The 15179-nt window shown below is 38.8% G+C and overlaps 1 protein-coding gene across 4 annotated transcripts in view; it reads right to left on the minus strand.

Annotated features, from left to right (window-relative positions):
* Window positions 1–15179, minus strand: part of NBAS (NBAS subunit of NRZ tethering complex) — a 344585-nt gene that overhangs the window by 49277 nt on the left and 280129 nt on the right. For all 4 annotated transcript variants that reach the window (XM_061168818.1, XM_061168819.1, XM_061168817.1 and 1 more), the window contains 2 exons: window positions 12540–12742; window positions 10328–10417 (listed from right to left, as the gene is read on the minus strand). In XM_061168818.1, the coding sequence (XP_061024801.1) occupies window positions 10328–10417; window positions 12540–12742 (293 nt within the window). The remainder of the gene's footprint in view (window positions 1–10327; window positions 10418–12539; window positions 12743–15179) is intronic.

Genomic DNA, 15179 nt, shown 5'->3' on the forward strand with positions numbered 1-15179 from the left:
TAAGAATAAGTAATGGATGTTCATTAGATTTTTGTTTTTAAAACGCATCAAGGTATTTTCTTAGTTCCTGGTTTAACGGGTATATTATTTTAGAACACTATAATTTTAGCTGCTGAATTTTCTGAAACTTTTCCCTAGGCAAACTAATAAACTAATCCTTAACACAAACTAGAAATTTAAAATATACTCGCAAAATATGATGTTACAGATATACATAAATACAGGCACACTTCACCTTATTACACTTCACTTTATTTCACTTAGACACTGTCTTTTTTTTTAACAAATTGGTGGCCACCCTGCATTGAGCATGTCTACTGATGCCATTTTTCCAAAAGCATTTGCTCAATTCATGTCTCTGTATAACATTTTGGTAATTCTCACAATATTTGAAACTTTTTCATTATTATTATATTTGTTATGGTGATCTGTGATCAGGGATCTTTGATGTTCCTATTGTAAATGTTTTGGCATTTTTTAGCAATAAAGTATTTTTTAATTAAGGTATGCACAATTTTTTTAGACATAATGCTTTTGTACAATTAATAGACAACAGTACAGTATAAACATAACTTTTATATACACTGAAAAACCAAAAAATTTTGTGTGACTTGCTTTATTGTGATATTCACTTTATTGTGGTGGTCTGGAACCAAACTCTCAATATCCCTGAGGTATATCTGTAATGGGAGAAAACATACACGCTCATAAAATAAATGTAATCGGCACAAGCCTCTGAATAATTAATTATTGTAATCTCATCTTTAATTGTAAACGTTATAAAAGGTTTTTGTCAGAAACAGACTCACAGACATAGAGGACAGACTAGTGGTTCCCACGTGGGAGTGGGGTGGGGTAGGGATGGATTGGGAGTTTGGGATTAGCAGATGCAAACAATTATATAGAGAATGGATAAACCACAAGGTCCTACTGTATAGCACAAGGAACTATATTTAATATCCTGTAATAAACCATAATGGAAAAGAATATGAAAAAGAATATATATATATGTGTGTGTATATATATATATATATATGTGTATGTATAACTAGCAAGACAGGAAAACAACTCCACCCATTAGCAGAGAGGCTGCCTAAAATCATACGAAGTTCACCCCAAAACACACCACCAGACGCAGCCCTGCCCACCAGAAATACAAGATCTAGCCCCACCCACCAGAACACAGGCACCAGTCCCCTCCACCAGGAAGCCTAAAAAAGCCACTGAACCAACCTCACCCACCGGAGGCAGACACCAAAAACAATGGAAACTATGAACCTGCAGCCTGCAGAAAGGAGACCCCAAACACAGTAAGTGAAACAAAATGAGAAGATAGAGAAATATGCAGCAGATGAAGGAGCAAGGTAAAAACCCACCAGACCAAACAAATGAAGAGGAAAGAGGCAGCCTACCTGAAGAAGAATTCAGAGTAATGATAGTAAAGACGAACCAAAAATCTTGGAAATAGAATGTAGAAAATAAAAGAAACGTTTAACAAGGACCTAGAAGAACTAAAGAGCAAACAAACAATGATGAACAACATAGTAAATGAAATTAAAAATCTCTAGAAGGAATCAATAGCAGAATAACTGAGGAAGAAGAACGGATAAGTGACCTAGAAGATAAAATAGTGGAAATAACTACCACAGAGCAGAATAAAGAAAAAAGAATGAAAAAAATTGAGGACACTCTCAGAGACCTCTGGGACAACATTAAATGTACCAACATTCAAATTATAGGGGTCCCAGAAGAGGAAGAGAAAAAGAAAGGTTGTGAGAAAATATTTGAAGAGATTATAATTGAAAACTTCCCTAACATGGGAAAGGAAATAGTCAATCAAGTCCAGGAAGTGCACAGAAGTCCAACACAGGAAAAATCCAAGGAGAAACAAACCAAGATACATATTAATCAAACTATCAAAAATTAAATACAAAGAAAAGATATTAAAAGCAGCGAGGGAAAAGCAACAAATAATATACAAGGGAATCCCCATAAGGTTAACCGCTGATCTTCCAGCAGAAACTCTGCAAGCCAGAAGGGAGTGACAGGACATATTTAAAGTGATGAAAGGGAAGAACCTACAACCAAGATTACTCTACCGGACAAGGATCTCATTCAGATTCGACAGAGAAATCAAAAGCTTTACAGACAAGCAAAAGCTAAGAGACTTCAACACCACCAAACCAGGTCTACAACAAATGCTAAAGGAACTTCTCTAGGCAGGAAACACAAGAGAAGGAAAAGACCTACTAAAACAAGAGGGAGGAGATATGGGGATATATGTATATGTATAGCTGATTCACTTTGTTATAAAGCAGAAACTAACACACCATTGTAAAGCAATTATACTCCAATAAAGATGTTAAAAAAAAAACCCAAAACAATTAAGAAAACAGTAACAGGAACATACATAACTATCTTAAATGTAAATGGATTAAATGCTACAACCAAAAGACAAAGACTGGCTGAATGGATACAAAAACAATAGCCATATATATATGCTGTCTACAAGAGACCCACTTCAGACCTAGGGACACATACAGACTGAAAGTGAGGGGATGGAAAAAGATATTCCATACAAATGGAAATCAAAAGAAAGCTGGAGTAGCAATTCTCATATCAGACAAAATAGACTTTAAAATGAAGACTATTACAAGAGACAAAGAAGGACACTACATAATGATCAAGGGATCAATCCAAGAAGAAGATATAACAATTGTAAATATTTATGCACCCAACATAGGAGCACCTCAATACATAAGGCAAATGCTAACAGCCATAAAAGGGGAAATCGACAGTAGCACAATAATAGTAGGGGACTTTAACACCCCAATTTCACCAATGGACAGATCAACCAAAATGAAAATAAATAAGGAAACACAAGCTTTAAATGATACATTAAATAAGATGGACTTAATTGATATTTACAGGACATTCCATCCCAAAACAAGAGAATACACTTTCTTCTCAAGTGCTCATGGAACATTCTCCAGGATAGATCATATCTTGGGTCACAAATCAAGCCTTGGTAAATTTAAGAAAATTGAAATCGTATCAAGTATCTTCTCCGACCACAACGTTACGAGACTGGATATCAATTACAGGAAAAAAACTGTAAAAAATACAAACACTTGGAGGCTAAACAATATGCTACTAAATAACCAAGAGATCACTGAACAAATCAAAGAGGAAATCAAAACATACTTAGAAACAAATGACAATGAAAACACGACGACCCAAAACCTATGGGATGCAGCAAAAGCAGTTCTAAGAGGGAAGTTTATAGCAATACAATCCTACCTCAAGAGACAAGAAACATCTCAAATAAACAACCTAACCTTACACCTAAAGCAATTAAAGAAAGAAGAACAGGGTTTCCCCGGTGGCGCAGTGGTTGAGAGTCTGTCTGCCAATGCAGGGGACACGGGTTCGAGCCCTGGTCTGGGAAGATCCCACATGCGGCGGAGCAACTAGGCCCGTGAGCCACAATTACTGAGCCTGCGCGTCTGGAGCCTGTGCTCCACAACAAGAGAGGCCGCGATAGGGAGAGGCCCGCGCACTGCGATGAAGAGTGGCCCCCGCTTGCCACAACTAGAGAAAGCCCTCGCACAGAAACAAAGATCCAACACAGCCAAAAATAAAAAAAATAAAATAAATAAAGAATTATTTAAAAAAAAAAAAAAAGAAAGAAGAACAAAAAAACCCTAAAGTTAGCAGAAGGAAAGAAATCATAAAGATCAGATCAAAATAAATTAAAAACAAATGAAGGCAACAATAGCAAAGATCAATAAAACTAAAAGTTGGTTCTTTGAGAAGATAAACAAAATTGATAACCCATTAGCCAGACTCATCAAGAAAAAAAGGGAGAAGAAGAAAATCAGTAGGATTAGAAATGAAAAAGAAGAAGTAACAACTGACACTGCAGAAATACAAAGGATGATGAGAGATTACTACAAGCAACTATATGCCAATAAAATGGACAACCTGGAAGAAATGGACAAATTCTTAGAAAAGCACAACTTTCCGACACTGAACCAGGAAGAAATAGAAAATATAAACAGACCAATCACAAGCACTGAAATTGAGACTGTGATTAAAAATTTTCCAACAAACAAAAGCCCAGGACCAGATGGCTTCACAGGAGAATTCCATCAAACATTTAGAGAAGAGGTAACACCTATCCTTCTCAAACTCTTCCAAAATATAGCAGAGGGAGGAACACTCCCAAACTCATTCTACGAGGCCACCATCACCCTGATACCAAAACCAGACAAAGATGTCACAAAGAAAGAAAACTACAGGCCAGTATCACTGATGCACATAGATGCAAAAATCCTCAACAAAATACTAGCAAACAGAATCCAACACAGCACATTAAAAGGATCATACACCATGATCAAGTGGGGTTTATCCCAGGAATGCAAGCATTCTTCAATATACGCAAATCTATCAATGTGATAAACCATATTAACAAATTGAAGGAGAAAAACCATATGATCATCTTAATAGATGCAGAAAAAGCTTTCAACAAAATTCAACACCCATTTATGATAAAAACTCTCTGGAAAGTAGGCATAGAGGGAACCTACCTCAACATAATAAAGGCAATATATGACAAACCCACAGCCAACATCATTCTCAATGGTGAAAAACTGAAACCATTTCCTCAAAGATCAGGAACAAGACAAGGTTGCCCACTCTCACCACTATTATTCAACATAGTTTTCGTAGTTTAGCCACAGCAATCAGAGAAGAAAAAGAAATAAAAGGAATCCAAATCAAAAAAGAAGAAGTCAAACTGTCACTGTTTGCAGATGACATGATACTATACATAGAGAATCCTAAAGATGCTACCAGAAAACTACTAGAGCTAATCAATGAATTTGGTAGAGTAGCAGGATACAAAATTAATGCACAGAAATCTCTTGCATTCCTATACCCTAATGATGAAAAATCTGAAAGAGAAATTAAGGAAACACTCCCATTTACCACTGCAACAAAAAGAATAAAATATCTAGTAATAAACCTACCTAAGGAGACAAAAGACCTGTATGCAGAAAACTATAAGACACTGATGAAAGAAATTAAGGATGATACAAACAGATGGAGAGATATACTATGTTCTTGGATTGGAAGAATCAACATTGTGAAAATGACTATACTACCCAAAGCAATCTACAGATTCAATGCAATCCCTATCAAAGTAACAATGGCATTTTTCACAGAACTAGAACAAAAAAATTTCACAATTTGTATGGAAACACAAAAGTCCCCAAATAGCCAAAGCAATCTTGAGAAAGAAAAACAGAGCTGGATGAATCGGGCTCCCGGACTTCAGACTATACTACAAAGCTACAGTAATCAAGACAGTATGGTACTGGCACAAAAAGAGAAATATAGATCAATGGAACAGGATAGAAAGCCCAGAGATAAACCCACGCACCTATGGTCACCTTATCTTTGATAAAGGAGGCAAGAATATACAATGGAGAAAAGACAGCCTCTTCAATAAGTGGTGCTGGGAAAACTGGACAGCTACATGTAAAAGAATGAAATTAGAACACTCCCTAACACCACACCCAAAATAAACTCAAAATGGATTAAAGACCTAAATGTAAGGCCAGACACTATAAAACTCTTAGAGGAAAACATAGGCAGAACACTCTATGACAAAAATCACAGCAAGATCCTTTTTGACCCACCTCCTAGAGAAATGGAAATAAAAACAAAAACAAATGGGACCCAATGAAACTTAAAAGCTTTTGCACAGCAAAGGAAACCATAAACAAGATGAAAAGACAACCCTCAGATTGGGAGAAAATATTTGCACATGAAGCAACTGACAAAGGATTAATCTCCAAAATATACAAGCAGCTCATGCAGCTCAATATCAAAAAAACAAACAACCCAATCCAGAAATGGGCAGAAGACCTAAATAGACATTTCTCCAAAGAAGATATATAGATTGCCAACAAACACATGAAAGGATGCTCAACATCACTAATCATTAGAGAAATGCAAATCAAAACTACAATGAGGTATCACCTCACACCAGTCAGAATGGCCATCATCAAAAAATCTACAAACGATAAATGCTGCAGAAGGTGTCGAGAAAAGGGAACCCTCTTGCACTGTTGGTGGGAATGTAAATTGATACGGCCACTATGGAGAACAGTATGGAGGTTCCTTGAAAAACTAAAAATAGAACTACAATATGAGCCAGCAATCCCACTACTGGGCATATACCCTGAGAAAACCATAATTCAAGAAGTGTCATGTACCACCATGTTCACTGCAGCAGTATTTACAATAACCAGGACATGGAAGCAACCTAAGTGTCCATCGACAGATGAATGGATAAAGAAGATGTGGCACATATATACAGTGGAATATTACTCAGCCATAAAAAGAAAGGAAATTGAGTTATTTGTAGTGAGGTGGATGGACCTCGAGTCTGTCATACAGAGTGAAGTAAGTCAGAAAAAGAAAAACAAATACTGTATGCTAACGCATATATATGGAATCTAAAAAAAAAAAAAAGGTTCTGATGAACCTAGGGGCAGGACAGGAATAAAGATGCAGATGTAGAGAATGGACTTGAGGACACGGGGAGGGGGAAGGGTAAGCTGGGATGAAGTGAGAGAGTAGCACTGACATATACACACTACCAAATGTGAAATAGATAGCTAGTGGGAAGCAGCTGCATAGCATAGGGAGATCAGCTCGGTGCTCTGTGACCACCTAGAGGGGTGGGATAGGGAGGGTGGGAGGGAGGGAGACGTAAGAGGGAAGAGATATGGGAACATATGTATATGTATAACTGATTCACTTTGTTATACAGCAGAAAGTAACACAACATTGTAAAGCAATTATACTCCATAAAGATATAAAAAAAAAGGTTTTTGACACTATTTCAAATCCCTAGAAGACTTAATCCTGGTATCTAGAAGCAAGAATGTGGCTAAACTTAAAAGGAAGTCTGCCGGCACAGGTGGTTGCTGGCTCCACTGGTACCTGCCCAGGTGCTGTGGTTTCACGTCATTCACCCTTAGCACAGGTAGAAGAAGAGGGAAAGGGGGCTTCACGGGAGAGGCGGGAGCTGCAGTGAAAAGGTAGATGATACCTGTACCAATATAAAAAGTCAAAGCAGGACATGCTGATGAAGGCATAAACTGTCTAAAAATTAAACACAAAACTGAACTCTTGGTGGTACCCATTAATACACACACCATAATTCTGACTTTTCAATCTCTCTGCCAGGAATATTATGGGATGGTGTATGCCTCACCTAAGAGCATATGATGTGTGTGTGTGTGTGTGTGCACACGCACACATGTGTGTTTGTGACAGCTGACAATGTGTATGAAGAGAGATGATTTGCCGTTTAAACAGATGCCATAGTGGGCAATGGGTGTTCACATTACAGGGCTGGGACTGAGAGAGGGTTAGGGGCACACAAGCCTGGCGTGGCCTCCTAGAGGGTTAGTCAGTCATGTCAGACCAAGTAATGAGCGAGTGACCCAAGAGTGTTACTCTATCTTTATTTATTTGATTTTTTAAATTGAAGTATAGTTGATTTACAATGTTGTGTTAGTTTCAGGTGTACAGCAAGGTGATTCAGTTATACATACATTCATATGTTCTTTTTCAGATTCTTTTCCATTATGATTTATCACAGGATATTGAATATAGTTCCCTGTGCTATACAGTAGGACCTTGTTGTTTACCTATTTTACATATAATAGTTTGTATCTGCCAATCCTGGAGCATTACTTTAAAAGAGTGTAAATCCCCATGTCACTCTGAAGACCCCGCTCCCCGGGAACTACCTAGAAAAGACAGAGCGACTCCCCTGTGACTCTGGTGGACACGCTCTCAGGGAGGAGAACTGAAGCCAAGGGTGTCAGGTTTAACTGGCCACATTCACAGAACACTTGCCAGGAATGAAGTTATGACTTTGTCTGTCTTCCTCTTTTTCTTTTTTAAGCAAAAAAAAAAAAAAAAAAATGTTCACTTAAGTTTTTTGTTGTTGTTAAGAAGCCTTTGTTAGTCTGTGTCTCTGGGATGAAAAGTAAGATCTTGTTCTGATTCTCCATTCCCCAATGTCTTCCTCTTTGGAAATCGAAGCTTAAAAAAACAGTCTGTATTCAAGCAACCCAAGTTGGATTCTTCTGTATATCTGGCTGGAAATTCACTAAGAAAAACACTGCCTTCTAATTTTTTGAGATGTTCCCAGTGGGACGAGACTGAGAGACCCCACTGGAAGGGGCTTAAAGCAGTGCCCGTGAAGATCCCTCTCATCACGTGAGGCCCGGATCCAGGTCCGGGTACCTGACAGCCACTGTGCGACGGCTCACAGGGGAGCGGGGAGCGGAGAACTGACTGATGGGCTGTGACCGGAACGGCAGCCGCTCGATGGACCCTCTAGAAAGTGGCTGAGGGTTTCCCACGCAGCATCTCTGCCCACCCTGCTATCTGCTGCACCTGCCCTGTTGAAGCGGTGTCCCCAGCCTGGACTACACCTCCTCCTTCTCGCAGACTCAGATGTCACAGACCAGCTCCAATGCCGCCCCGTGTGGATCCTGCCCTAACCTCCCTGGGCAGAATAAGCCACTCCCTCCACCTTGCTTTCTGCACAGCGCTGACCACTATTGCATGGTAACTGGGAGCGCGGGCAAGCTGGTCTCCCCTGTAAGACTCTGAGCTCCTCCTACCCAGAACTAACTGTTTGTGACCGAGTACGGAACATGACACACACTAAACGTGCACAACAGTGGCATTTCTTTTTAGAATAAGAAGCCCACGTTAGCCACAGCTGTGGCTTCCTTACCATTTAAAGACCCACAAGCAAGGGAGTTTAGAAAAAACGTGCAAAGTAAAAGGCACAGTAGGTCGAGGGCCCTGCTGGCCATGGTTGCCAGACCCAGCCATATGGCTTATCCCATGTTCTTTCACTCAAACCGTGGGCCCAAAGCGATGCGTGGAGACATTCTATAAAGGCACCTGAGCCCTAAATTATGACGCAGGGGCAGACCGGACTCCTGGCTCTATTTCCTAGGCCCCTGACTCTGGGCAAGTCAACTCCTCTCTCCCAGACTTTCTCTCCTCATCTGACAATGGCAACCACATATGCAGGCGTCAAAAATCATAACCACTAAATCTACAAAGATCAATGGAAAGAGTTCCAATAGCAAGTAACTAAAACAGAAGAGAGAAGTGTTCGTACATTTTGATCGAAATCGTGTAGAAATGTACCTGTACCTGAACAGTAACCGGAAGGCAATATGCAAATAAAGGCAATATTACTGGGCTTCCCTGGTGGTGCAGTGGTTGAGAATCCGCCTGCCAATGCAGGGGACACAGGTTCGAGCCCTGGTCTGGGAAGATCCCACATGCCGCGGAGCAACTGGGCCCGTGAGCCACAATTACTGAGCCTGCGCGTCTGGAGCCTGTGCTCCGCAACAAGAGAGGCCGTGATAGTGAGAGGCCCGCGCACCGCGATAAAGAGTGGCCCCCGCTTGCCACAACTAGAGAAAGCCCTCGCACAGAAACGAAGACCCAACACAGCCATAAATAAATTTTAAAAATAAATTAATTAATTAAAAAAATATATTCTTCAATGATATTAAAAAAATTTAAAAAAAAACAAAAACAATATTACTGAATGAACTATGAGGGCGTTTCTCAAATACGCTTCATCATCATTGTATCAAAGGAAATGGGGGTGAGGCCTTACAGCGTTGCCATGGATACCAGACATAGGAAAGATCTTCGTACACTCTGGGAAATATGTAACTGTCATTTTGCTGTTGCTGTTATTCCTACTGCTACTACCAATGCACCTGAATGAAAGATTCTTTCTTAAAATGGTTTGGAGACACACACATTCCTAGACTTACAAAGCCTCTACACTCTCAGTCCTCAGACAAAACAGATTTAACGTACATAAAGTTTTTTAAAAATAACATATACACTCTCGGAGTTTCCATACTTAATCAGTACACTTAACCTCCTGGAGACGTAAACCCCTGCTCTCCTAAGAAGCAGAGCAGTTTCCTCTCCCTGGCCGCCCTCAGAAGGAGGTGGGAAGAGACCACACTCTCTGAGGCCAGCAGGGCCCAGGAGAGCAGGAGAGGGTCCTGCTGGAGCTGATGGGCTAAGAGTACAGCTGGGAAAATGCATCTCCAGAAAGCCCTCAGCTCTTCCTTCAGAACCGCCTAGAAAAGATGCTTAGTCACGGAAGCTTCATAAACATGGATATTAAAAGTAATGCTAGGGACTCTGAGGAACGCCATTCAGTGAGACCCACAAACTGCTCCAGCCTTACCCTTTGCTCACACTGGCGTGGACGGCTGCAACAACCCCTTCCAGGACGCGGAGAGGGTCCGCCGGCCCCCCGAGGTCAGCACTGCCTCCACTGCGAAGGGAGAGACAGAGAGAGGAACGGAATCAGAACAGGATGGCTCAAGCCTCAGAAACAAGTGGGGCGTTTACACGCGGATGAATCCAGCTGGATCTCGGCACAGCATATACTGCCAGCTCATAGCCGTTCGTGGTATATGCAGCCCACAAGGGTACCAAGTCCTGTACTGGGCGCTAAGGATATGGAGATGAAACCTCTGCCCTTACGGAGCTCACAGTCTGATATAGGTTTGTTTTCCTACCGAGAGTAGAGGAAAAGGGAAAAAAAAAGGAAAAAGAGAGAGTAAGAAAATCTACTTGCATTCTGTCATCCAAAAATTCAAAGAAATACTCAATGGGCATTAAAAATATGAGCTATTTTAAGCATTAAGTATATAATAATCTAAATTCTCCAGCTGGCCTTTTTTTCAAAACACTAATATTTACATGGTACTTACTAGGTAGCAGGCACTGCTAAGTGCTTCACATACATCCTGACATTTAATAATCCCAACAGCCCACGAGACAGGCCCTATTATGCCCATTCTACAAATGCATATGTCTGGAACTCTACTGAATTCTGAAAATGTAACAGAGGAAAGAGAAGTTTTAGATGAGTTTTTGAATAGTTTAAGTTATATGATTTAAACCAACTGCTGGATTCAGTATGTTCATCCCTCTGTCATTTTATGCCTACTAAATTTCACTAACTTTCTAAAAGGTAAATGTTATGGACATAGTCAACAGCAATTTGTTTTCCTTTGAAAAAGAGGCAGGTGAACTGAAGTTCCCCTTCCTCCCACTACTGAAAGATTTAATTCATTTTTATTGAATGTCTTCTGTGCACTATGTCTAACATTTATTAGATCAGAACAAAATCTTCAGTAGTAGAACTGGGCACAGGGAAAGAGAAAGGAGTATAATTTACATCAGAATTTTATAAATGTAAAAATATATCATATTTTAATTATATGAAAATGTACAATTTTTGAAAAATAAACTAAATTATATTCAAAGCAGTAATTTTTCAAATTTTTGTTTTTGTGAGCTTCATCTAAGCCTTGATTTAAGAAATAATAAAAGATAACTGAATCAAAAAGGTACAAAACATGGCAAACAATTATCTGTCATCATTTGAAAGAGGAAAGTGGCTCTTATAATCACCACCACCACCAAAACATAATAAGCTCGTAACAGAATAAAGCTTTATTCATTTCACATTTGCGATTTCTAAAAAGTGTTACACTATTTTATTTCTTTCCCTGTATATAAAATTACCAGATACCTCAGAGCATTAAGATGAAGCTGGGTAATTAAACTGATGAAGACTCATTTGATTTCAGTTCAGCTGCTGAAGATTGACACGCATTTAATCAAAAAGTTCCTCAAGAGCAACACAGAATTACAAAGAATGCTTAAAAGAAGAATAATTTAAACACAACTAAATCTTTTAGGCTAATTGCATTATTCACAGAAAGCACTTGATGCCTCATTATTTTCTTAGCTCAACTTTCCCTCTTTCCTAATCCCCTGGGATGTATTCCTACAAAGATACCAGCCTATCGACAGAAAGCTAGAATTTCTCAATTGTCAGTTTTATGCCATTAATTGCAGGTAAATAATGTCCTAAGATACTTAACACATGTCCAACTTCTTCAGTATATGATTAACCTTGCCTTGTGTACTTCAAAAGAAACTTCTGGGAACTGGTTTCCCACTGCTACAAAAAAGGGGAATTAGAAGAGACAAGCTCTGAAAATCCACGCTGAAGTCACATGACAGTCGGACACTTAGCAACCTGCTTCACATGCCATTTTGGCCTTTCCCTTATTTCAAGAATTATCTGGGTGGGGGAGAGGGTCTACCCAGAAGTTAGCTAGCTTCTTGACATGTTACACACAGGACCAATGTCATGTTACACACAGGACCAAAGAACATTTCCATGGTTCTCCATTCACAAGATATTTTAAGACATGAGAAGTCTAATCATAATCTATCACTTTTTATAAAGTACATCATACTTTATAAAATGCTCCTACATACATGATGATATTTTACCTTTCTAACAACCGTGAAACAAGCACATTACTGGCAAAATATCAGCTCCGGTTTTCCTCAATGACTATTTTATAGCTTACCTCAACGCAGAGATGATTTTCGTTATTGCACTGTGTACTATATCCTTAGGTGAGATGTCAAGAGGGCCAACAGCCACCTCTAGCAGCTGTTGAATCATTCTTAGAGGCTGACCGTCTAAACACATGGCCACGGCTTGATCCTGAACTTTCCCTTTTTCTGACCGAGACAGATCATAGAGGTAACTATATTTCTGCAGCGTTTCCTGCAAACATATGGAATTCAACATGTAAATATCAACTAGGAATTACACGTCTACATGGACAGAGTGAAATATACCTAGAAGCTCTCAAACCAAATACACTATGACCACAAACACCACATGGAGGAATACGTAGGGGTTGTCAAGAGCTTGGTCTCCAGGGCCACCCAGGCTTGAGTGCAATCCTCGCTTTAATTAGTAAGCCATTGTGATCTCAAATTTCCAGTATCTATAAAACGAGGATGAGGACAATCACTTCTTATGAATAGAGGATGTCATAAACATTCAATAATATAAAAATCAGTCCTTTAGCACAATGTTAGGCACAAAGTAATGCTCATTAAGGGCAAATTTCTCTATTATTATTATTGTGCTATAACCACATAACAGTTATAATCTATTAAGCATCAACTATGTCAACCCAGGTATTGTACATATGTCATCTAATTTAATGTTTATCATTATCCCACAAGGAGTTTTTTAATTAGCTCCACTTTACCAAAAGGGAAATAGAAGACCAAAGATGTTAAGTAACGTGTCCAAAGTCACAGAGCCAGCCATTAATGGATCTTAGGATTAGAATCCGAGATTCTACTTTCCCCACTGCACTCTCCCACTCCACGCTGCCTGCCCCTCTTTGATAATACTGTACAAACTAACATGACAACAAATAATTTAAGAAATAGGACACCAGCTACCATTGTTCAGCATACCAAATACGGCCACTTGATGTTAATAACACTTTCCAACTTTCACAAGTAATTCTCAGTATAACTGCTTTGTCTTTCAAAACAACCATGTGGAAATCTAAACATTAACTGGACATTTGATGATATTGAAGAATTACTATTACCTTTTTTACTGGTAATGCTGTAGTGGTTAAGTTTAAACGTATCTTTTAGAAATAGATATGGAAGGACTTGTGGATAAAATGAAAAGATGACTGGATTTTTCTTTAAAATGATCCACAGGAGCGTAGTAAGGGTAGGTAGGGGTAGGCGTGAAATAAGATTGGTCACATTTTGATAACTGTGGAAGCTGGGAGTTGGGCACATGAGATTTCATTTTACTATTCTCCCCATTGTTTTTTAAACTTTCTATTAAAAAAAAAAAAAAAAAGTCTGTGAGTTAGGCAGGGCAATTACTAGTATCCCTACTGAGACAAGAGGAAATTGAGGCCCCAATGGCCTGTAACTGAAATTGCACTAACCTTCTTGAGTATATAAGATGTTCTTTCACGCAGTATATATAAAGAGGTTAAAATCAAGGCCTGAACTTAAAAGGGACAAATATATGAGGCTGAAGTTATTTCCAGCGTTTGCTCTGAAAGGCGCCTTAACAAAATCATATAATGTCCAATTTAGGAATCAGAAGAGGCTCCTATTACAGACCATCCACAGTCTAACATTTGCAAGTAGCTATTTGGTACCTTGAAATCTAGCTGAAGCAAATGGCTGATTTTGTCAATAACCCCCTTGGCCCCATACACACTACTCTAGCCACTGAAAGACAATACTTATTCCAAGGAGAGTAATGACAATTCTCCGGATATGAATATAGAATACTTGATTAGAAAAATGAATACGTATTTTAAAAGTTTTATACTAGTAAGTATAAATCACTTTTACCTGAAGATCCAAATTTTACCCTAGTTCTTATAATTATTGATTATAGAAATGTAAATATCAACAGGATAAAATCAAGATTGGTAAAGCCAATCTGCTCCCTGCAAAGGCTTCTATATTGCTCATACCATTATTTAATATTATTCATCAGATAGCCTAACAGGCGCTGTAAAGTACAGAATGAAATAAAAGTGCTGTCAGACTTCTGAATTCTTCCCATTATCTTTTGCATGAGGGGCTTACATTTCTGTGTCTCATACATATTTTGAAGTCTTCCATTTGTTCATTATCTGGACTCCTCTCCACTGACTGATCTTTCTGGTCAGGAATATTTTTTACAAGCCAAGAATACAATTCAATAAACTTGTAAGGTTTAAGAAAAATAAAAGAGGAGGTTAGTGGCCATTTATAGGTTCATTCACCATAGCATTAAAGGGCAAATGGAATTTTTTTTTATATACCTAAACACTGTTTTCATCTAGATGAAAATCATTTACTTACTGATTTGTCAACTTTTAAGTTATGGAAAAGAATATTAAAATTTCCATGACTGTGACAATACAGAAGAAAAGCTCCAAAGGCTACAGAGGGTTTCCCCATGTAGTCCCAACACCCTGGTCCCCAAACCTCACCATGGCAGGGGCTCCTGACTCTCATGGGGTGCTTTCTGAGACACCATGAGGGTCTCAACAAGAAACCAACTAGGAACAACTTTATTAGCCAAAAAAGTCATATCAATAATGAAGTTATACTGGAAAATGCAACATAAAAACAGGATGAGTACATATAATTTTTTTAAAAAAAACTGTTGAAGC

The sequence above is a fragment of the Eubalaena glacialis genome, chromosome 14 (assembly GCF_028564815.1).
Source record: "Eubalaena glacialis isolate mEubGla1 chromosome 14, mEubGla1.1.hap2.+ XY, whole genome shotgun sequence".
Taxonomy (NCBI): domain Eukaryota; kingdom Metazoa; phylum Chordata; class Mammalia; order Artiodactyla; family Balaenidae; genus Eubalaena; species Eubalaena glacialis.